Genomic DNA, 24995 nt, shown 5'->3' with positions numbered 1-24995 from the left:
ACTCCGATCGAAATTTTGCCCTCCCCAACACTGCTTCGCATTTCTTGCCGGGCCTTCTGAGTCCAGCTTCTCCAGAAATGAGGAGCGCAATGTCCATCAAAGAGCTCCACCACAGCGGTTTAGTGTTGTGGGGAAGACAGGAAATGCCTCCTTTTTGCGGCACAAGCTGCCAAATGGTAAGTGTAAATGCCCAGTGTGAATGGGTGGGTGGATGAATGAATGAATGGGTGGGTGGGTGCTAGCGTGGGTAAGTGAGTAAGGTAAGTGGGTAGGGTGGATGAGGTCAATGGGTAGGGTGGCAGGTGGGTGGGTGGGTTGCTAGGTGGGTGGGGGGTGGGGTGGAGAGTGGGTGAGTGGGTAGTTGGTTCAGAGGGTAGTCGGTTGGTGGGGGCAGTCAGGTCTGGTCAGGGGCCTATTTAGGTGGTCAGGGGTTAGCATGTTCAGGAGGGGTAGTCAGGTGGGAGGGGTTGGTGGGGTAGTCGGGGGTCGGGGGAGGGGGGAAGTCAGTTGGGGAGTCAGAGGGCATCAGTTCTGTAGTTACCCGGAGCTAGGCTAGGATTTTTCTGTCTAACATTTCCTGGGTAACTATTCAGGGAAGTCCCACTGAACTGTCCAAAGCCTCCGGCTCTAACTCAGAGTTGAAGGCTTTTGCAGCAGGTCCCCGGGAGCAGGGAAATTGCCCATCAGAGGTTCAAACTTCCGATGCAATTCCCATGGAGGTCAGCGTGTTGGGACTTCCGTGGGATCCCAACGCACATCTTGGTTCATACGTCTGGTCTCCGATATTCCAGAGACCGGAAGATCTGGGCCAATATCTCAGCAGACCCCTCATACACTGATCTGAAATTTTTCTCAGTTATTTATCCAACTGTCTCTTGAATTTAGAAACAAAGTACTGCTGACGCTGGAAATCTGAAATAAAAACAGAAAATGCTGGAAACGCTCAGTGTTTCATATACTGGTGGCGCAGCTGCTGGTTGCAAGGCCTATCTTACATAGAGAGACTGCAATCTTACACTGGTAGTTACTTCAAACTGGTTTAATCACACTATATATATGATAGGTTACAGAGCAGGTATGTTTCTCCTAAATACAGACTGTTCCATCCTCTCCCCTGAGAGTCTAGCACATGACTGCTAGTGCCACTGTTACATCATGGTCTACATCACTCATTGCCATAACTATTCTATTAATCATTACACTCACCAAGTTAGGCAGCATCTGTGGAGTCACTTTACATCCTTCCGGAGTCGACATTGAGTTCAGCAATTTAGACAGCAACCTCTGCCTCCATTTTGTTTCCTTTTCCTTTGCAGATTTCAGGTTTAGTCTCATTTTCTCTTGGTTTTGCTGCCATTCATACTTCCTCTAGACACATCTTTTATTTCTTTACTTGTTCCATTACCATGTCCTTTGACCTTGCACCATGAGCTCTTTTGTCATTTAACCCCTCCTATCTTCCACACTATCACAACTTTCCCTTTTGCTCTTGTTTCCCCCATCTCTCTTCCCCTTTCACCTGCTTAAAGCCTATTGCATCTCTAACTTTTCCCAGTTCCGATGAAAGGTCATCGACCTGAAACGTTAACTCTCTTCCTCTCTCCACAGATGCTGCCTGACCTGCTGAGTATTTCCAGCATTTCTGTTTTTATCTCTCTTGAATTTGTTCTCTTGGCAGGTCACTGCAAACATACATCATCTTCTATGTAAAGCAGTTAAGTCTAAACTGTATGAGGCAGTCCTTCTGAATCAAGGATGACTTGCTTCCACTCTGGTTCGATGCATTCTGAGTTGCCTGATTAGTCCAGTGCGTGTATGCAGACTCTGCCACGTGTGGAGCAGGTGGTGCTGGAAGGGTTGGATAGATGGGCTGTTGGGAGATTTGTGTACTCCGCTCAACACCTCGACTTTGCCACTACACGTTCCTGACGAAGTGTCTCAATGATCCTCCTCCATTTTGGTCGGTCACAAGCCAGGGGCTCCCATGAGTTGATGGGGGTGTTTGCCCTCGTCAGGGATGCTTTGAGGACATCCCTAAAGTGTTTCCGCTGTCCTCCTGGGAGTCTCCTGGCTGTGATCGAGTTCTGAGTGGAGCAGGTTGAGGCCATGCCCTCTTGTATAAATTGTGACTATTTTAAATTAATTATTTATCTTGCCTTTCGGAGCCTGAATTTTTAAATAAGATCACAAGCCTTCTCTTCCCAATGTGTACAAACCCAGCTTCTGCAAGCTCTCCTTATAACTCTAACTCGGTTGTTGCATTTAGAACCTGTGTAGGAATGGAGGCCACCATGACAGAGATTTATATCAAGTGTGGCCCCTGATTGTCCTTTGAATAATAATCTGAATTTTACACAAGTCCATATTACTGGAACAGAATGTTTATTGCTATACTACAAGGCACAATCAAAAGTATGATGGAATACTCTCTTTTCTGAATGAGTGCAGCTCCAACAACACTCAAAAAGCTTGATACCATCCAAGACAAAGCAGCCTGCTTGATCAGCAACCTATCATCATGTTAAACATTCACTCCCTCTACCACTGGTGCACAGTGGCTGCAGTGTGTTCTATCTACACGATGCGCTGCAGCAACTCATCAAGGCTCCGTCGACAGCACCATCAAAACCCATGACCTCTACCATCTCGAAGGTCAAGCAGCAGGTACATGAGCAGGGCCATGTGTGTGAATATATGTAGCTTCTAGCAGGTGTAAGTGAGCCACACTGCAAGCCCAGGCCCTGTCCTTTACAGACAAAAGGAGCATGTCCGTGCATTGTACCTTTTTCAACTAAACAAAAGATTGGAGGGCAGCCTTTGTTCATTCCCCATGGCAATGCCTAGGCCAATCAGAGTTGACCTGCCTGGTTTGAATTTAAACAAAAGCTTGGCAGTTAGCTGTTCCTTGGCAATGCCTCTACCAATCAGAGTCCACTTGCCAACCAATCAGCACTCTCTTCTCATGCAGTATAAATTGTTGTTCCTTTTACAATTGTTATTCTTGCATATTTGTCCTGATGAGTGCAAAATGAAAAGTTTCAACAGCATGTCTCTTTTTCAAGCAATACTCAAGAAAGTTTTTCATGCAGCGAGTGGTTAGGATCTGGAATGCGCTGTGTAGTAGAGGCAGATTCAATCATGGCCTACATGAGGAAATTGGATTATTATTTGAAAAGTAAAATGTGGAGGACTACGGGGAGAAGGCAAGGGAATTGCACTAAGTGATTTGCTCCTTCAGAGAGCCAATACAGAAATGACAGACCAGAAAGCTGTAACCATTCTGTGATTTGCACCTTTCCTAATCCCTTTTTGATTTCAGATGGCTGCCATCCAGCCATTCACACCTCATCCAAACACATCTTTTCCTTTATCCATTACCACTCCCTTTGGCTTTTGTACCATTAAATCTTTTGCCATTTTAATCTCTCCTGCCCTTCACCATATCACAGACCCTCCCTTTTGTTCTTCCTGTCCTCTCTGCCCCCAACCCGCCCAACCCTTTCACTCACAACCCTATTATATTTCCATCTTTCCTCAGTCTGATGAAGGACGTTGACCTGAAACATTAACTTTGTTTCGCTCCACAGATGCTGCCTGGCCTGCTGAGTATTTCCAGCGTTTACTGTTTTCATTTCTTAGTTATAAGGATAGTTTTGATGCATGGGGGCTATTTAAAAAAGCAATGGCATGGAGAAAGATGATTTAGATGCTGCAACTTCTGCAGGTTACTGGTTCAAACCAGTTGGACAGGTTGTTTGAGTTGGATAAAGATGGTAGAACAGGGAGGCATGATGGAAAATCCCAAGGCAAAGAGTGAGACCAGATTCCAGAAAATATTTATTTTCACAGGTCATCACCTACCCCTGTTACTAAATGCAGGAACTTGTGCTGGTATGTATAGCGACCGCCGTTCTCTTTTAAAAGAGAACGTGGGAGCTTCCTGGTTCCAGAGGACATTTCCTTTTATGATTCGTAAATCACTAGGTTGCAAAATACTAGCTGGATATGGATTCCCAGAGCTTTGCTTGATATCCTTAGGATCTTGGATAGGCAATTCCTTACATTGCCTTGAATTAATCCCAGGATATTTTTGCCTGCCCCAGAAGATTGTTCAAAGGAACAATCTCACACACCGTCATTGTCCTCATCCCGTCCATGAGACCACTCACCACCCACTCAGGCCAGGCCCAGCAGGAGTCCTGATACACTCTCCCCATCTCTATCCATGCAGGACAAACTGGCTCACAACAGGAGGGAAAGGTCACAGACAGGTGGAGGGATGCCAGAAATCAAAGTTCTGACAGAGTTCAAAAACAGAGCCATCCAGCTGGCCGGCGATGACCGGGACCGGTCTTTTGCTGACAGTGAGGTCGGCGCTGCTCTACCAAGTGAGGATCCAGCAGTGCAACATCCATCAGATAACCATGCTGTGAGTGATGTGTCCTCTTTCATAGGCCATTCACATGCACTAATTAGCTCCCTTTGCTTTCACAGGCACATCTGCCAAACAGCCAACAGAGTCCATGACCCAGGTCCTCCAATCAAGCTCCAAACAATCCTCTGAAGAGGAAGCTGAAGGCACCCTCCCTGAAGTCCCATCACAGTACTCACCCACACCCTCCACCAGTGCAAAGACACACACCTTAGTGGGACCTAACTTTAGAGTAGCCTCGGGATCACAATCTGGTGAGCACATCACACTTTCTGATCCACAGCAGGCGGAGGCAGGGACTTCCCAGGTCCCCAGCCTGAGGACTGCTGGAGGCCAGAACATTGCTGGGTCTGAGTCAGATGATGAGCCTCTAGACTCAGTCATGTCACAGTTGCTGGAGCTGCAAAGGCAAGCTCGGGAACATCAGGAAGGGATGTCCACTGCACTCCTCAGATTTCAAGGCACGATGGAAGAGTCCATCCACCTTCAGGCTGAGGTGATAGCACCGGCATTGCAAAGCACCAAGGTCAACACTGGCTGGATGGCGGCCGCCATGGAGACCTTGGTCCAGGACGTCACTCCAGCATTGCTGCGTGGGCTCAACTCCATCGCTGATGTCATAGTTGGTCTCCAACAGTGTGTACACGATAGGGGTGCTGGGCAGCTCGATCTCACTCCAGCTACCCCTTCCGCTAATGGAGTCAGCCAGGGGCCCTCGGGCACCCATAGGGAGGGGGATCAGCAGGTGCACACTCCATGGCCATCCACTCAGGTGACTCTGGGAGTGACCGGCCCATCCGAATCCTCTCTTCCTGTGACCTCAGCAGCTCCAGCTTCACAGGCCGAGGAGGGTACCACTGCCACACAGCAGGACCCCGAAAGCAGGCCGGGGCCCTCCAAGTCTCGGCCCTCCAGATGACGCCCACCAAAGTCATCACAGACAGGGTGACACAGTCAGCAGGCTGCATCCACCTCCGCTGTGGATGTCTGGGGAGCACCAAGACGTAGTGGCAGGGTTAGAAAAGTTAAGTAAAAGTAATTGCACAGCCTGGCCATGGGTGTTGATCACTTGTACATACTGTTCACTATTGTCCATAAACTCCTAAAAATGTCACCCTGCCTGTGGCTCCTTGTTCTGATGAGCAGTGTTCTTGTACAGAAAGGTTTCACATCTAAGTGACAAGATAAAAGGCAGGTGTCTCAGTCCAGGGCCTCTTCCCTGTGCTCTGTGCAGCCTTCAGACACAATGATGGTCCAGTCTCACACTCCCTGGAAACATTACTGATGCCTGCACCTTGGTGGTGCTGGTCATTGCTGCCAGAATGTAGTGGGCAGGCGCCACAGAGCTCTCTCATACTCTCTGTGTGCTCTCAGCACCTTTAAGGTGGGGCTGGCCCCCATCACACCAGCACCTGTGACCAGTGATGCTGTGCACCAGCTCCTGAAGGGTTCAGGTGCTGAAGGCGGACACAGCATCAGATGCGTCTAAAGTTTCATGGCTGCATCTTTGAGATGGCCCTGATCCTGGAGTGCAAGTGAGCTACCCTTGGCCAGACAGGAGTCAGACATTCTCAAGGGCTATGTGAAGATCTATGGAGTGTCCTCACTGCATGTTGTCATCATCCTCCTGCAATCGAGTGACCTTTAGGGCCTCCACTGCATCTCCATGACAGGAGCATTCTCTCAGAGGGTATTGGCGCTAAGATAAGCCAGACTGGAGTCAAACGTTCACAACTGCGATGTGAGGATCTATGGGGACACCTCACTGCATGTCATCATCATCCTCCACAAATCTGGCAGCTATGAGGGCCTCCCGAGTGCGCCTGCCTCGTCTAGCCAATGCAAGAGCCTCATCCCCATCGTTGTCACCACTGAGGACTCTCTCACCCTCATCCCCGTCGGCGTCCTCCTCATCGGAGGTGACATGCAGCTCCTCTATCTCCTCCTCAGCCAGCTCCTCTCCCCGTTGCAGCATCAGGTTGTAAAGGGTGCAGCAGACGACGAGGATACGTGACACCCTCAGCGGACTGTATTGACGGGCTCCACCAGACTGATCCATGCACTGGAACTGCATCTTCAGCATCCCGATGGTCTGCTCCACCAAGTTGTGAACTGCTGCATGAGCCTCATTATAACGTTGTTTTGCTGCAGTCGGAGGCCACCGCACGGGTGTCATCAGCCACGGCCTCTGCGGGTAGCTCTTGTCCCCAAGGAGCCATCCCTGCAGCCTCTGTGGACCCTGGAAGACTGCAGGGATCTGCGAGCAACTGAGGATGTAGGCATCGTGCACACTCCCTGGAAACCGTGCGCACACCTGCAGGATGCATTTCTGATGGTCGCATACCAGCTGCACTTTCAGTGAGTGGAAGCCCTTGCGGTTGATGAAGTTCACTGAGTGTAGCAATGGAGACCTGTGCGCCACATGAGTGCAGTCAATCGCACCCTGCATCTGTGGGAATCCCGAGATCAGGGCGAATCCAATGGCCCTTGCACCCTGGCTGACCCGGTCCCGGGCGAAATACACAAAGTTGTGTGCCATGGAGAAGATGGCATTCATGACCTCATGGATACATTTGTGGGTGGTGGATTGTGAAATCCCACAGAGGTCACCTGTGGAGCCCTGACAGGAGCCACTGGCATAGAAATTGAGCACCATGGTCACTTTCACAGCCACTGGCAGCGGATGCCCTTCATGTCCTCTTGGCGCCAAGTCCTGCAGCAAGTGGAAGACGTGAACTACCAGGTCCCTAGACATGTGCAGTTGTTGGCAACACTGGTTCTCAGTCATTTGTAGGAATGGCAGGTGGTGTCTATAGACCCTGGGTGTCGCTAGGCGCCAACCAGCCACAGCTCGCTGTCGCTCCTGGGCAGCGTGTGTGGGAGCACCTGCTGCCCCTTCTTCATGAGGTTTCTACTCCTGCCTGGTTACTGCAGCCAGGAGCGTCAGTTGCTCTCTCTTCAGTCTTCTACAGTCTCTATAGGCCATCAGGCATACAGCTAGGTCACCAGGATCCATAATCCTGACGTGGTCCTCCTACAGCATGAAAGAGAAAGAGACGTGGTTATCATTGTTGTACTTAGCACCTTTCCTGGCCCTATGTGTCTGCCCCTTAATGCTTCCCGGAGAGCGCTGGTCACCCCTCGGATGGCCAGAGATGAGTGCATTGCATGGCTGCCCTGTCAACCTGCGACATGGGGGACCCTGTTTCAAACCAGGATGTTGAGATTGCAAGGGGCTGTGAGCGCTTCCAGCAGTGACTGCTACATGGCCAGCGTTGGCGAGGAGATTGTACAACGTGTGCAGTCCAACTGCTCCGCGGTCCAATAAAGTGATGGTGGACTCGAAGTCTGTGCCGAGGGTGGTGGGGGCGGGAGAGGCGGGGGTGGAGGTGGGATAAGGTGTATGGAGCGCTTGGTGGCCCTTTGGTACCTCCGCGATGCTTGCATGGGCGGGCAGGCTAGGAGCCCAACCCTAATCATATCCCTGTGGCTGCATCTGATCCGTCTTAGTTGCAGAGGCACGGTCAGTTTATACAGGTGTCCCTAATGCGTGGCCATTTCCCTTGCTTCCACCTCAATTGCCTGTGGTGTGGGAAGCAGTGCCAGGGCAGCATTGTTTTCCGCGTGCACCACCTTTCACACCCACCGCCAGCAGGCTTGGAAAATTCCGCCCTATGTCCTTTCTGTCCTTTCTTCATGCTTAGAAATTATTGCTGACATTCAGTATATTAATATTTACCATTAATGTGTCCACATTTAGTCCCTCACTAAAATACTGAGCAGTATTTGCTGATATCACTGATAGAAATTTTGAGCCTTTCTCCTTCATTTGCTCACTTACTTTTCCTCTTCGCCTGTTTTCTGTATCTATCTTCCCCACTTCTCCCCAATCCGTCTGTGCGTGTCCGTCTGTGTCTCTCTCACACTCTCTCTGCTTGGCTCCATCTGTATTTTCTCTGCCTGTTTCCATGTCTCTCTTTCTCTTCTCTTCGCCTGGCTTTATGTTTTCTCTCCATCTGTCTGCATGTGGCTGTGCCTATTTCTTTCATATTCTTGCTTGCCCTCTTCAGTATCTATTTCTTTCCCGATCTATCATTTTGTTCTATTTATTGTTCTTCCTATTTCTTTCCCTATATTTCCTTACCTGCTGTCTCTGTTTATTTCTCTTTATTTATTTCTCTCTCTTTCTCCCCCCCACCCTCTCATTCTCTCTCACTCTCTCTATTTATTTTTATCTCCCTCTGCCTCTACAGCTTTCTCTCCACTATTCCCACCTTCTTAGTTCTTTTCTAATTAAACAGAAAAATGGTAATCTTATTTTCATGTAGATTTTTCACTCTGGGAACTGGCCATTAATTAAATATGTGGGTTAGAAGCTGCTTTTGGGAACAGTCAGGTCGGTGAATCAGTCCTACTTCTATCCTGAAATGATTTCAAATCAGTTTTTGCATATTCTCATGCAGGCACTAATTTCAGCGATGTGACAGAGGAGAGGATTATGAAGTTAAGTAGGTTCTGCAGAGAGGAATATGTGCTGCTACGATCTGCTCTAATTGATGGCATGTCAGGCATCTCTTTGAAAGATTTACCAGCATCTTTGGGATGAGCTTTATTCAAGATGTTTTTCATATGTGCAATTGAAACCACCTTAAATGGACATTAAATGAATCCAGAACATGAGCTAGCTCCCAGTAAGAAGTGGCATAATTATTCAGCTTGCCCCATGGAGATGGGTGACCAAGCAGAAACTGCCCACTTCTCTTTGGCACAGGCTGAGTGTGAAAGAGTAAAACTAGTACAGAAGTAACCATGTATCAGGTAACTCCTGTACCTCAGGATAGCTCACGGCTTTGCACATTGTGGAATGCTGCATTGTGACTGGGAAGGAGAACAAGAGCAGCTATTTTAAGATGTGGCAGGAAGGAAGGGAAGGATGTCATTTGGGCTCAGAATTTAAACAGCGGATTGTTGAATTTTATCCCGATTCCTGGAAACAGGCCGAATATCCTAGCATTTTGTCTTTTTGGCCTCTGGGGGACCTCATGAGCCACTCTTGTACTTGTATATTTTAACTTGCATACATTAAACCCACCTTTCCATTAATTCGCATAAATCACAAGTTGCTGATACTTGGGATTCTGTCTCTGGATTTATCCAGCACCACCACCTGGAAGTTCCCCTCCAAGCCACTCACCATCCTGACTTGCAAATATATCGCCGTTCCTTGGAAAAACTCAGCAGGTCTGGCAGCATCGGTGGAGAAGAGCACAGTTGATGTCAACTGTGCTCTTCTCCACCGATGCCGCCAGACCTGCTGAGTTTTTCCAGGTATTTCTGTTTTTGTTTTTGTTTTTGTTTTGGATTTCCAGCATCCGCAGTTCTTTGCTTTTATCGCCGTTCCTTCACTGTCGCTGGGTCAAAATCCTGGAACTCCCTTCTTAACAGCACTGTGGGTGTACCTCCACCACAGGGACTTCAGCGGTTCAAGAAAGTGGCTCATCACCATCTTCTCAAGGGCAATTAGGGATGGGCAATAAATGCTGGCCTATCAATAGTACCCATATCTCATGAGTGAATAAAAATTAACTTTCTCTCAAAAATGCTGTCTTTTCCATCCCTCAAGGAACACTATAATTGACCTTAGTAAGGAGAATGACTACTGCTGATTCATGCCAAGCAATGTCCTTCTGGAAAATATGACTACGTGGATGTCACACAAAGACAGAATCAGGCTTAGACACGCTGGCCCCACAGTTGAATGCCCTCCCGACGCATTCTGACTAGGGTCAGCTGTGAATAATGGCTACTTAGAGGAGGTATGAAAGGTTAAACAACACCAGTGGAGCTAAATAGGAAAAGAATGGGCAGAGGCGGTTGAGGGGGGGGGGGAATACCTAAAATATACGAGGGACAGAAAGAAAACTCTCCCTCAAAAACACCACCTTTTTCCATCTCTGTGCTTACCACTGGATTCTGCACAATTCTAACCAAGTGTAGCGGATCTGTACAGAATTCTACAGCATAAAAAACCAATTCTTCACAAAATGTGACCATTATGCTGTTTCCTGCTTCTCTTGTCCATCATAGAATGTCTAAAATGAACACAGAAGATCACTATAAAGTCCCTTTCCGCCCATTGTATATGAAGCGGGTGGAATTTTACATTAGCTCTTAGAATGCAAGTACGGTTTTCTGGCAAGTTGGCCAATTTTACTGGATTTTGCACTCTGCTGATTCCCCCTGCTGCTACTGTACTGTGAGGTGCTGCCGAGTATCGTCTATTGGTGTGGTGCAGATAAAACCCCAAGTTACAGACCAGGGACAATGCCTCCATTAGTTCTGTCTATCTGGTCTCGATGCAATTGAGGTAAAATGTGTGGGCGATTTTGGGTTTTACTTCTCAGGCCTAACGTGAGTTTTTTCTAATTGGTCTTCCTTCTTCGTTTCCTGCTTACAGAGGACCAGCTGCCTTCTGGCTTTCCCAACATTGACATGGGCCCCCAGCTGAAAGTGGTGGAGCGCACCCGCACGGCCACCATGCTGTGCGCAGCCAGTGGAAACCCAGACCCGGAAATCACCTGGTTCAAAGACTTCCTGCCTGTTGACCCAAGCTCCAGTACACGCATCAAACAGTTGCGGTCAGGTAGGGGCCGGAAAAGAACAAAATATTACCAACAGATGCGAGAATGATTATTCTGCTTCTTTAAAAGAAAACGTGGAACCAAAAGACCTTTGTGTAGCTGTTACTGCTGTTGTTGTTTGTGACGTCCTCATAGCTTGTCATTTTGTCTGTCTGTCCTGTGCATAGAGCTTTCTTTGATTCACACTGCACTGCTGTGACTGTATCTCCAGTTCCTTTCATTATATTCTTTGAAGTGGCTCTTCTTCCCTGAGCCTAATCTAACCTCCATTTATTTTACTTTTGTTTATTTTTTCTTCTTGTTTTTCTTTTCTCTCTCTCATTTTTTTTTCCATTTGGGATTCCATTCTGTGACCAATGTGTCAAATTGAAAGTAATCTTTGGGATTGGGAAACTCTTATGAAGCTTTTTTTGCTGTCCTTGCTGGTTGTGGTATGTGTAGGTGAGGAGGCGGCAGCCATTTTAACCCAGTGGAACCATTGGCAAAGTGAACAAGTTGTAACAAGAACTTCAGTGAACATGGTACAAAAAAAAACTTGAGCGGTCGAATTCTTTAACTTGTATACTAAGTTTAAAATAAAACATATTTTAAAACGGAGCTAACGTAAAAATGTTAATCTAAACCTCGCTTCCTGCAGTGAGCTGCATTTACCAGTAATCTATCACATGATCGACCTCCCTAAATGGTTCAAGGACCTCTATTGCCATGGTTTTGAAACTTGACTTTAGCAACCACTCTATCCTTGCTATTTTGTGAATGTATGTTGCTCTTTATATTAATAAATAAATACTAACTATCATTTAAATAAGATAACAGTGATTTGAATTAACCTCGTTTTTCTAATGTGTTTGAACCTAATAGTAAAACATTTAAGTCTAAAGCTTTTTAATGTTACATAACAATGACTATGTAGCTGAATAATGTCTTCTATAATGTTTTCTTTCTTTCTGTTTCTTAATCTTAAAGAATCCTTTGGTAAGTATTTGGCTTCGAAGCCTAATTCACAAAACCCTCTCCAGACTAATGTCACAACAAGCTTAAAATGCATGCTTGCATTTTACTAACTATTAATAAAAAACCCGCTGGTCCTACCCAACTGACCTACACAAGACTGTTGTTGCTTTAAACCCCATCAGACAATCCTGCCCATAACCTAGCAACAGATTTTACCCAAGATCCCTTCAGAAATCTTCATGCTCCACCCTTTTGAACTATACCAATTTTCTGCATCCATTCTAGTCTTCCGGAGTTCCACATCTAACCCATACAGATACCTCTCCTTAATGTGGTCATGTCTTGGCTTAGGATCAACCATGCTCGACTGTAACAACTTTTATAGACTGCCATACCTGCTCTGGCACCATTTTGGTTATTTAAGTTGCCATTAAAACAGTAAGTGAACATCCGCAATGCACATGAAGTTAACACAGAGCTGGATGCTCTCAAGTTTGATCCAGCCTGATAAATGAGATAACTTCAGTTGGGATCCTACCATTGGGATGGTGAAGTTAGGGTACTACAGTTAATGTTGCTATAGTTGGGGTGATGCAGTTGGGGGTCCTAGAGTTGTGGTGGTATAGTTGGCCTTAGCACTCTGGATGAGAAGCAGCTATTCCCCCACTCTTGACGGTTACCCAGTGACTCTCATTGGAAAGTAGAACACTGGGCAGCCAGGCTCCAGGGCAAATTCAATCAGATGATTGAACAATGTTCTCTCCTCCTTTCCTATCTGTTCATCATGTGATCAGGCTTAGCTCTGGTTCCCCACATGACAGGGCAACCTAATGAAATCCAAGCTTGGGCTTTGCAATGGCCATTATTTTAAACTGGTTACCACCAGTGTTAAATGATGTTGATCACAGAGATCCAGCCCCAGTGTCAAGGGTCAGATATAATGAATGGCCCCCTGGGTATTAGAAAGAGGCCTGAGCCGATGTAATCAAGCTTAACCTTCAGTAGAGGAGGGGTCTAAATTGAAGAGATGGGGATGGAACTGTGAGTAGAGTTGAATGAAAGGGTCCTAAACTTGGAGATGTGCCTTCCCTATGATATGCTCATCAGTTGCGATCAAGACATTAACTGACTGATTCTTGTGAACTCCTTGAGGCTGCACTGCCCAAGACTTACAAGCTGCTTCTTGATATTTCGATCAGTTACTTATATATACTTTACAGCCAATGAAGTACTTTTGAAGTGTAGTCACTGTTATAATATATTGTAATACAGCAAGTCAAGAGATTATACCAAGTGTATTCATCAGTAAGAACTCCACACTTTATAGCTCTCATTAATCACTGATCAGCCAGTGGGATAAGCATTTATATTAAGTGAAATCTATCCATCAATATTTTTAATAACTATAATATATTAAAATTAGTGTATGGGTCATGGCGTTCCAATGAAAAATTCTATGTCAGTATTCCTCCTAAGGGGATTATTGAGTTCACATGTCCACAGTAGTGGTGATGTTCCCTGTAATGCCAGTAGGAGATGTACTAATAGGATTTCCAATGTTAATCTGATCACTGAGCTGTGACGCGCTCTGTTACGAATGACTGGAAATGCTTTGAGTGTCCAGCACACAGTTGCGGCCCTCCTATCACTGGTGGCGGTGTTGCACAAGTCACCCAGCTCCACCCTCCTCACCCGCCATTTTCATTTTATGCTTTCAAGCAGGTAAGTTTTATTTTTCATTTAATCTATTCTTAGATTTAATTTTAGGTATGTATCCTCTTCTCTAAAACAAAACGTTCTGAGGGCCTGCACCATTCTTACTTGGCCTGCTCCGCTCTGCTGCCTGTGAGTCCTCCCCTGGCCTCACCCACTGCCCAGGCTGCGCGTTAACCAGGGTTGACCATATTTTCTAAACTGAACTCAAGAGGTGGGGGGGGTGGGGTGTGTGTGTGGAGGTGGGGGAGGACGCAAGCCGACACTCACCCACGCCACCTGAGGCCACGGGACGTGCTATGATCCGGTTCCTGGAACATTCCACAAGGCCCAACTCCAGCCGTTGCTCATTAGCCCAGTTCCTAGAGGCTGCCAGCAGCCATTTTCTCTTCCGCGGAATTTCACAGGAAAACTGCACGCCACCCGGGGACTAGAAGGGATTTGGTGTGGTGCATGCGTACTTCGGGCATCAAGTGTGATTTCTGCATAAATTAAAGTCTCTTGGGCGAGTCCACACCTTCTACTGGTTGAAAACAGGAGATTGACATCCTTCCCACCAATCAGAACCTGCCGCTCAGCCCCATTCACTCTATTGGCCGGCCGCAGGGCAGCTTGGGAGCCTGTTTTAAAGCCATGTGGTTGTTAGAGATGTTCATTTGAGGATGAGTTGTGTGAACCAGGAAATCTCCTGGGGACATTGCTTGCCCAGGGACAGAGTGCTGCACCCGAGGACTGCCCTTAGGAAATGGGGACATATGGTCACCCTAACCTGAGAAGCCTGTTTTGGGCCTTCACCATTGAGAGAGAGTGTGGTTCTACATTACTTTAATATTTTTGGAGTTTTAAATAACAGGGCCTTCCCCAATATCGTGAGGAAAGGAAACTCTTTAAGAAATTCCACCCACTCTTGAATCAAAAGCCGCTTACCTGTGAAGGCCAGGAACTGACGATTGAAGCACACAAGGGCTGTATTCACCAGCAGGGATCCTGGCTATTTTTAATACAGGTCTCCAGCTAATGACCTGAAAAATTCCCTTTTTGGGATCGCCCACTGAGGAAGCCCCTGTTTGAACTATAAATGTTTAAATAATACAGGGTATTCCTCAAATCTGTAGCCAGGAGAGGAATTTAACCTGTCCCTCTCTTCACTTCCTGCCCTTCACCCTTTCCTTCTCCCTCCTACTGCCGTGGGCGTTAACCGCTCATCTTTTAATCTCTCTCCCACCACTCTGAATGCCCACTCCTCCCCCGCAGCTCTCCTTCCTATCACACAACTCCTTGCTCATTGTCCTCCTTCCTATTGCCCTGGACCCACTCCTCACCCTTCCTTTCACTCACCATGGGATACCCTGTACCCATTTAGGAGACCGTTTAACGTGGGAAAAGGCAGGAGGGTTCTGTGGAAACGGTCAGAACTGAGAGGGATGGGAATGTTCAGCAGCCCTTCACAAAGAAACATGTAGGACTGGTTGATCCTGGAGTCAGAGGCACGGCAGCCAGTTATTTCCATTCAGGATCTACTTCTTGTATTGGATGTGAAACTCCTTCCGGTTTGCAAAGCTCCTGTTAGATCATAAACCGTGGAACACTCTTAAAGGTATATTCTGACTGTCCTTTCCTCCTCACCCCCTCCCTCCCCTTTAATTAATCATAGCTCCCAGTGCCCACACCATCACATATAGGTGCTCTCCTAATACCTAACAACCTGCTTTATTAACCGTAACTGTTCCCTAATAACCCTCACGGATTAACACCCCCACTCCCTTTAGAAGCTCAACACAGTTTCAGGCGGCAGTTTGGCACATTCTGAAATTAGTTGCAACTTTAAATCCGACACTTTTGGAAAGGGATGGTTTCCCCTTTATCTATATATTTTATTTTACTTTATTTTACTTTGATGTTGAAGTTGGGTGTTGCTGTGTTTCCTTTCTTAAACTGGTAGGAAGTGATGTTAGTGTAGAATATAACATCCTGTATTTGACTGTTATCCAGTTGGTATCCCCTTGGGCTAATCTACTGGTGGTAACATGGCGCATTGCTTATGAGATTTTTTTTTGTGAACTTAAAATAGACCCAAATGCCTTGGTGAGCTCACAGAAGTGCCCCTGCTTGAGGACTAAGTTGCCAATCTTGCTCGGAGTAATAACATGGGTAGTTTTAGAATTGGATGTTATGTGTGGATGTTTGGCAAGGATGGGATCTGCAGTGATGCCTTTTGCAGTCAAATGACCTGTTAGCCATCGCCATCTAGATTCACTCACCAATAATGGTTATTTAAGGTAAACTACTGGAACCACAATCGCCATACCCCGCACCCTTCAAAAAAAGGGAAAATTACCCAGAGACTGAAAGGAACACATTACGTTGGTACACTGGGGGGTGCGTTCATGTTGAGATTGGGGCTGAGACACAATGCGGAGGCAGAGGAGAGGGAGCTTCACTCTGAACCTGACTGTGCAGCACCTGCCATTGGATTGGTGCTGGTACCGAGGTGCCTGAAAAAGGAACGTATTCTTTATCCCAATGCTGACACCTCCACACCATGCTGAGCACAAAAGTTATATTTTTTTTCAAAAAATACCATAAATATTTATTTTGGCTGCCCTTTGAACCGAGAAATTTGGTAGGGGCTGTCCTTGTGAAGAGAGAATATGTTGTGCTTGGAAATGAGGCCTTAAACATCCTTTAACTCAGATTAGAATTTTGTGTCATAATGTTTCGGTGAGAGATATAGCCCTGTGGTTGAAAAACCCATATTGGGGTGGGTGCAGGGGAAGCCTATAAATCCACTGCAGGAAAACTCTGCTTTGGGGCACCCAGGGTACTCATTTTCAGGAAAGGTTGTTGTGAACCACCCCTTCCCTGCTATCATCTGTCAGGTCACCAGAGATCATTGGTAATCTTGGTCTTCAGAGATGCAGAGTCCTGCCAACCAAACTGAGGAGGAAAGGGAAACTGGTGAGCAGTGGCATGGATAGAAGGGGGGCTGTTGGGAGGTACCCCTGGTGTGTAGGCAGAGATCCATCCACCTTCCAAAATGGCTGCCGAACAATCAAATTCCGTGACCCATTGGAACTTAGTATCCAAGACTCCAAGCGTTTGGATGTGCCGGATTTTAGGAATGTGGTAAAATGTTGCCTGAAATTGTGCCACTTTGCTGGTAGCCAGAGGACCTGCCACCTTTTAAAGGAAGATTGTGCCACACTCTTAAAGAGGAGTCAAATAAAACGTGACTTCTGAAAAATGTTTTAAATATCCAACCGGAGCAAATTCGGATTTGCCTAATCGGATAGTTTTTGCATGGTATCTGATCATGACCGATTGAGTGGTGATGAGGAGGGCTGGTGCTGGTCCCAGCTTACATTATTTGAATATAGATCAAACTGATCCATGGGACCTGAACTTCTGGGGTTAATGTGGGTGCAAGTGCCCACATTGGCTGAATCTTAATCATAGACATTTACAGCACAGAAAGCTATTCAGCCCATCATGCCTATGCCAGCTCTTTAACAATAGCTGTCCAATTAGTCCTGCTTCCCTGCTCTTTTCCTATAACCTCACTACTCCTGGAAATTAACTCGCATGCTTTTCAACCCCTGACCTTTTTGCACATTCTGAGGTATATTTGGGTGAGGAGTGTTGCAGTTAGAGCTGGAGCATTCTGTCAGTGAGACATGAAATGCATGTGTGGGACACTGCCTCAGGAGGGATCTGAGCCTAGGGGCGCACACCTGACCCAGATTCACGCTAGAGTGAATCTCTAGGCTCATGGTGCTTTTTGTTACGTGTACAGCTGAAAATACAATGGACTATTTTTGGAGACTTTACAAGCGAAACGCTTACACTGTCAGTCACAGATGCCAGAATTGGGATTGCAAAGCCAATGTCTTGCTGGTTGACAGTTCAACTGCCCCTGGAGCGTAAGCTCCCAGCGCAAGAGCGAAAGTGTGTGGGAATCGGAAGACCTCCCAAAAACGGGGAGGGGGATCCGAGTCCTATAAAACTTTGACTTGAGCTTAGGTTTGCTGACACTGATTGGAATGTGTTCCTGGAGCTTTTAGCACATGAGCTCCTCCCTCCAAGTCCCCCGCCCCCACACTATCACCATTGGTTACCCAGGTCGACCAATCTCTCGGCTTTCCCATGCCAATTCAAACCAAAAAAAGTTCTTACCCAATCGGATGATTGTGAATCAAGCAGCTTTTTTTTTTCCATCTCCAATATTTTTGGAACTAATAATCACATTTTTTAATGTATATACTTCCATGATTTTTCTCCAGGGTTGCTCGCAAGAATGTCCTGGGATTAGCCTTCAATTCCTGGAAAGTCCAGACTAATCCTGGAAGATAGGTATCCCTACTTCCACCAGGTTAAGCTACAGTTTAAGTAACTGTGTAACTTGTGTTGGAAATGTGCTGACATTCAACCAAAAGAATTCAAAAAGATCAGGCCTGTGTTTAAATTGGAAGCTCATGTCAAATTATGCCATTTAACCAAAATAGTCAGCTGAATAGCAGAAAGAAACAGACCCGCCCTTATTCCTCCCACATCTGGAGTAAAGGCTTCACACTTCCCTCTCATGCCCATTGGGTAAATTTGCCCTGGGTTTCCCCCATCTGCCCTCTAGTGGCTAGTTCCTGAGTAACACTGGTGTCACTCAGACCAGAAGCACATCGATCGCCAATCAAACCCTCCATCTTTTGTGCCTCCTGGTAATTATGTCCCATTCTTCAATGGGTCCAAACAGGCTCAGCTGCATTGACCAACCAGCACCCACCCCACCCCCAATGCCCCCCCGACCCCACTTCACACAAAGCAAAGTTTGCTCGTTTAGACAATTACCAGTAATTGGTGCACAGTCCAAATGCCAGAACGAGTAAGCTTTTTGAAGAGATGGGGAAAAATGTTTCAATAAATAGAAAGGGAGAAATTCAGTATTTTCAGTGTTTAGTCTGATCCCAAACCCTTGAATTGCTGTGTGTTCCCTCTGGCACAAACCAGGTGAAGTGTCTCACACCGGCCAGCAGTGTCGCACCCTACACCCCTGCCCACTTAAATGAATCACCCAGGCGACAGTTACCTTGCCATGAACATCTCGTGGGCAACCATCTGACTGCGGACCAAGCTTTGGGGGCCGCGTTGCTATGGAAACGGGAAGCTCTGCATTCCCCTCAGGTGTGGCACCTGCCCTGATAGGGCAGTCTTCCTTTAACTGGAGGTCCACCAGCAGTTTAAAAAGAGTGAAGTGTTTATACGTCTGAAATCTTATCTTCTAAAATCTGCTTCTGCTGCAAAAGCCCGCGGCCTGTCTTCTTCAACTAACGGCTCTTCTTTTTAATCTTATTTGCATTCATATTATCCTCGCAGGTGGTACTCCAATACGAGGTAAGAATGATGGAAGTCGGTGAGCTTTCACCTTTTCTTTTGATTTTCTTTTCGTTTTGGTTACTTACCCTTTTCATTTTCTTTCCGATCGTTTCATTTTCTGTTTAAACAAAAGAAAAAAGTTTTTTTTTAATTTATGTCTGGTATTTTGTCGCAGTTCGTCCTTTGTGTTTTTTTTTGAAACTTATATTAAATTGAGCAAGATTTCTCTCTATTCGATATGCTTTAACTGAAAGCATATCATAGCTTTGTGTGTCATAAAGTCAGTCACAGCTCCATATTTGTCTCTCAGTGTCTGCCCACCCCACCCCCCAGAAAGCTTCTCTCTCCTTTTAATTTTTTAAGCCGTGTCATTTATTTAATTAACTAATTTATTTATTTTTGGAGGACCTTGCTGTGTAATTGCAATTACATTTAGGGCTCTCTACCAAGGTGGCCTTGGCCTCCGCAGAACCAGCTCAAGGAACATTTTTGGCAGCAGTTTTAATGTTTAAAATTGTAGACAGCCCCTCGCGGAAGACAAGATGGCCTGTGCTCCAAGGGAAATGCTTCACAGCTCTGTGTGGCTTCGCATCAAGACAGGGCACTCAAACCTGATAACTTGAGAGTGCCGTTGCCGAAATGTTTTGTGTAACCAGCAACCTTGTTGATCAAAAAAAAAAAGAAATTATGTTTTTGGTGTGTTCTTTAAATGATTTTTATTAAATCCAGTGATGCGAAGGTCTTTGCTTTGTATGTTAACAAGGTGGCAGAATCTATCTTTATTTATAATGTCAATAACTCACATACTGTAGATTATTCCGATGTTAGATATGTATGGTACTATGTTTTTAAGGTCTGCATATCCAGCCTTGTGTTCTAATTTCACTGTTGTATTACTCAAAAGAAAACTGACTATAGAAATCACCCCTGTCTATCCAGCTCCTTCACTGCCTAATCTTCAAACGTGTCCATTGTAAGTGGGTATTTGGAGGCTCCAGCTCACTCCCCCATACATCAGTTGCACAGGCTAGGCTCCAATTCAGCCAGGGCAGCGACAAGTGAGATGCCACAATTAGCTTCTGTCCTTCTGCCTGGCATTCTATCCCTGGTTTGCTAGTCAATGACACTGCTGGAAGGTGAGATGGGTTTGTGAAAGTGGGCCAAAGACAGGATCAGGCTCAGCAATAATGTTCCCCATGATCAAAAAGCTCACACATGACAAGGCAGTGGAGAGTAACCGACATCTCAGGAACGGTACCCCAGCACAAGTCCAAGTCCAGTACAAGTCCGCATCGTTGGGGTGGAGAGGTAAGGGAGCCAAGGAGAAAGAGTGAGTAAGCGTATCAGAGATGAGACTGAACTTGTTGCATTTCCTAAGATTAATGAAATTCACTGAAATCTGGCTGGTCTGGAGATTCTATTTCTTGCTGTCCCCTGCTGCCTTCATTCATAACCTCTGCCACCATTATAGCAGAGACATATCAACCTCCAGCCTAAGTGAATCACCTAGAGCTGGAACTCGAGATTGCATACTGGCTCTGTTTGACGAGATCGTAAACTCCTTCCTGTGTGGAGCAACTTAGCAGGATCCTCCATGTTGCTGTTCAGAATTCCACATAATTCTTGAGAGTCAGCGTAATACTTTTATGCTGTTCTCAATACCTTTCCAGTGTGGATAACACTGGGCTGTTCTCTGATTCGCTGCACCATCAGAAGCTGATTGAAATGTGCTTGGTGCCAATTTCTTAAGCTTCTTCTTTATCAAGCCATTGACTATTATAAATTTCTCATGCCTGCATGTTGTGCAGATGCTATGAGTTGTTCCCTGCCAGGCCCCTGGGACTCATGAAGGAGAGGGTCATAAGCCTTTGGCATGGCTGCTGCTGCAACCTTACTGACACTGCCCCAACGTTGAGCCTCATTGTGCTGGAACTGGGGTTTGCACCCAAGGTTTACCATGCATTCATCTCACCCAAATCACTAAGAAAAGGAACAAAGGAAAGAAAGTTGGAGGAATGAAGGAAGAAGGGATATTTGGGGAGGTAAGGGGGATTTTGGATGCAGACTAAAGCACTTGGTCATTTTCTCCTCCCAATAGGGTATTGCCAATTTCACAATGGATTCTAGTGACTGTTCACTGAGAGAGTGAAGCAAGGAACATCAAATGGATGTACTTGAGGGCGTTAGATAGTTTAGATAGGTATTTTACAGGTATTTTAAGAGGATTTTGAACCCTTTCAATTAATACTTCAATTCTATTAAGTGACAAATTAAGAGAAAATGATTGTTATGGTTCATCTTGTCACCAATCAGGTGGGCTCTCACTATCCTCCACCGCGATTTGATTCCCCATTCTTAGCTCTTTCTCTTTCTCCTATCTTTGTTGGGTGATTTCTTTTCCCACAAAGGTGATTGTTTCCTTGGGCAGAATTTTACTATTCCCCACTGGTGGGTTTGCAGGCGGAGAGAGCCAACTATTGGCCACTTAAGGGCCGCTTCCCTCCCTGTCTCAATTTGAGGCTGGTGGGAGGAGTTCAGGGATGTGGAGATGTCCGGCCAGGCCTCAAGCAGGAAGGGTGGGTGTGGAGGCAGTGTTGCCTCCCTCCCTTTCCACATTGGGCATCCCCACTTCCCTCCACAAGGTCTATGGGTGCTCCCTCCTCCCCCCACCACCCCCCCAGCCTCTCCATCAAGACCCTCACCTCCCTCTTCCCACCTCTTCCCTGCCGTGAGACCCCATTCTACACTTACCTGGTCCCGGACTCTGGGATTTAGAATCTATGGACTACTTGTGGTCCCAGTGCTGGCCATGGCTACCACCACTGCTGCTGGGACTACAGAGCTGCTGGCCAATCAGATCAGAGTTCTGCCCAAGTAAGGGGCAGAAGTCCCGCCTTCAGCCAATTAACACTCCTTGGAGCGTTTGTTAAAAGGCTGCAGGCCTGCTGTGATTGGCAGGGTTGAGTTCCCTGTTGACTCTTCAGGTGCTGGGATGGGAAACTCCGCCACCTGAAAAATCTTGTCTCTTGTTCCAGGTGGTCTTTTGTTGGTTTCTTTGCATTTTCTTGGTGAACAGTTACAGTGTAGTTGCATCCTGTGAGTAGTTCCTTCCTTCATTCACAGGTTCTGTGTGTGTAAAGGGTTAATGCTGATAACAGTGTCCCTTCATCACGCAGTGTTTTAAGTTTCCAGTGCACTAGTAGGAGGCAGGCTGGATGCAGACATTTTGTGCAGATGCTCATGTGATATCATGAATCAATTCTATCCCCTGATAGCCTCTGTCAGAGCAAGCTATTGAAAAACCCCAAAATGCAGGAAGGAATAAGCAATTGTTTGGCAAGGCTTTCCCCTGGCACCTTGTGCTGCCTCATAATGACATTACATCAATCCCAAATTTCCAGGCCTTTGTGTGGTTGAGTTCCGCTAATATGCCCTGTGTACATATTGGCCACCATCCCCGCAATTGGACACTATGTTGAGACCCAGGATTGAGTGCCCAGCCCATTAGCAAAGTGATCACCCTGAAGCTTCGGACCGAGTGTTGCTGATCAGCAGAGACCAGCCAAGGTCTAGGCTGGGGTTGAGCCCTGGCTTCTGCCAGTTGACAGGCTGGGACAATACTGCTAATGACAACATCCCTGGAGGAAAAAAGAAGAAAGGGAAAAGTCAACTTGGATTCAACTCCAGAAAGCTGTGCATAGATGGGCACCAGGCAAGGACAGGTTGGGCTCGACTGTGAAGCCCCTGCGTGATTGAATGGTTTGGACATGTGGCCTCAGTCATGAAGGATGGCCATTTGAATAGATGATGAGACCTGACAAGTTGTAATCCAGCAACCAGCATTGGGAAGAGAATGGATGAAAATTGGAGGGAAAGTCCTGGAAGTTCCTCATAAAGAAGCTTTAAAAATATTTTGTCTACTATTTTTCATTTTAGGGACATAGGGCAGAATCTTCTGTTCGGCGAGCAGGGGGTGCGGTTGTGAGGCCCGCTCGCCGATGCATAAAATGACGCGGGGTGACATCGGGCGTGCGTCCCGATGTCTCCCCGAGTCATTTAGATCTGCGCGCCCACCGAACGGTCAAAGGCCTATTAAGGCATTAAAAAAGTAATTAACATGATTAATAGACCTGCCCGTTCAACCTTAAGGTCGGCGGGCAGGCCGGGAGCCCTGGCGGGCTTCTGACAAAACATTGAAACCTCATTCACGGGCGGGATGAGGGTTCATGAGGGTATTAAAATTTTTATAAAATGTTTAAATAAAAGAAATTGACATGACCCAGCTCATGTGACAGTGGCACATGAGTGGACACGTCAGTAATTTTTTTCCCCTTTCTTTATTGAAACTTTCAAACCTGAGCCGATCTCCCTGAGGCAGCACTTTGTCTCAGGGAGATCTGTGCACTCTTTCATGCGCATGTGCAAAAGAGCCCACTCCCGGCTCAGGGAATCCCTCCCCGCCCGTCAAGGGAGCGCATAGCACTTCCTGGCGGACGTCGCGCTGGGCGGGCCTTAATTGGCCCGCCCGCGTAAAATGGTGTGTCCCCGACCGGGGGTGCCGATCGGGAACCCGCCCGCTCCCGCACAACCCCCCACGCCCCCTGTATGGGGCGGGGGAAGATCCTGCCCATAATCTGAATAATAAAGGCCACTGTTTCAGAACTGGAATCTAGAAAATCAATAGCCTCAAGGCCCAGTCTCTCTTTAAAGAAAGAACCCTACGACCTCAGATGTGTTTTACCCAGCTGTAAGGTGCCCTTTACGGTTTCACTTGTATAAAGAAATCATATGAGAGTAGCCCAAGGCAATAAACCAGCTTGACTTGAAATATGCCTGAGTGCATGGGCCAGGGTTCGAAGCTGCTGGTGCCAAGGTTACAGTGAGCTGCATGCATCAGGGGGTGACAACGTGAAGGACTGAACATTCAATCAGAAACAATAGGACCGAGAACAGAGAACTAATACCTCATCCAGATTGTGGAAAATTATATTTGGTTAGCTTTGTAAATGTTGAAGTTTTTTTTACCCATTTCTGTCTCCTCCTGCGTATGGCGATTTATGTTAAATGCAGATCCCAGACAAATTTTTCATCTAATTGGAGTATGATAATAAAAATTTAAACAGTCTTCAATCTAAACCGCATTCAGTAGCCGTATTCCTTTTTCAGTGATCGGTATTATATTCCCTTCACCCTCCACCTCCCTCAGGATTTAATTACTGCCAAGAGATTGTGGCAGTGTGATTGGCAGAATTTGCAGCAATCGTTAAAGTGGGGTTACAGAAAAGTTGAAAATAGGGCTTAGAATATGCCAAGCTGGGTTAGTACACAATGCTTCTTGTTAAAGGCTTGTCCTTTACCACTGAGTAAGAAGCGAGGGCCAACATAGCTAGCGTCAGAGCCTGCTTTGAGAGCAAACCTCTGGCTCCTGCCCTCCAAGGTTTGAGCTGGGTACCCTATAAGATGCCCACACTAGTTATCCATCTTGATGTCTCTTAATGCAAGTGCGGTCACAGGATGTTTTCTGTTCCATTCTGGAGCACCAAGCAAATCTGTGGATTATAACCTTAGCTGGTCCCTGATAAATGGACTGGCCTCCTTTAGCAGGCATGCACTGTATTCATAACAACCTGTGCCCTGTTGATTATGCCATGGCAGATGGTTCAGGGGCCAGTTGCTGATCTCTCCACACTATAAGAACCTAAATCTACATCTTCTTTCACAAATTGTCAGTAATTGCTAACTGTTGGCATGGCGTTGGGAGTCAGAGCAAGGTTAAAATGCATTAATTTTAAGCAGAATCATTTCCCACCCTTTTCTCTGCAGCACTAGAGCTGACTAGGACGCACACATTTTGGAACATTTGATCTGTGTGTGTGGGCACCATTGAG

The 24995-nt window shown here is 46.5% G+C and overlaps 1 protein-coding gene across 1 annotated transcript in view; it reads left to right on the top strand.

The window, feature by feature from the left end:
• LOC144688768 (receptor-type tyrosine-protein phosphatase delta-like) overlaps positions 1–24995 on the top strand; it is a 455185-nt gene that overhangs the window by 237083 nt on the left and 193107 nt on the right. The window contains exons 5-6 of the mRNA XM_078555681.1: positions 10890–11075; positions 19108–19125. Of these exons, the coding sequence (XP_078411807.1) occupies positions 10890–11075; positions 19108–19125 (204 nt within the window). The remainder of the gene's footprint in view (positions 1–10889; positions 11076–19107; positions 19126–24995) is intronic.

The sequence above is a fragment of the Cetorhinus maximus genome, chromosome 13, assembly GCF_964194155.1.
Source record: "Cetorhinus maximus chromosome 13, sCetMax3.hap1.1, whole genome shotgun sequence".
Taxonomy (NCBI): Eukaryota; Metazoa; Chordata; class Chondrichthyes; order Lamniformes; family Cetorhinidae; genus Cetorhinus; species Cetorhinus maximus.
This window is presented reverse-complemented; position numbering and strand designations above follow the sequence as displayed.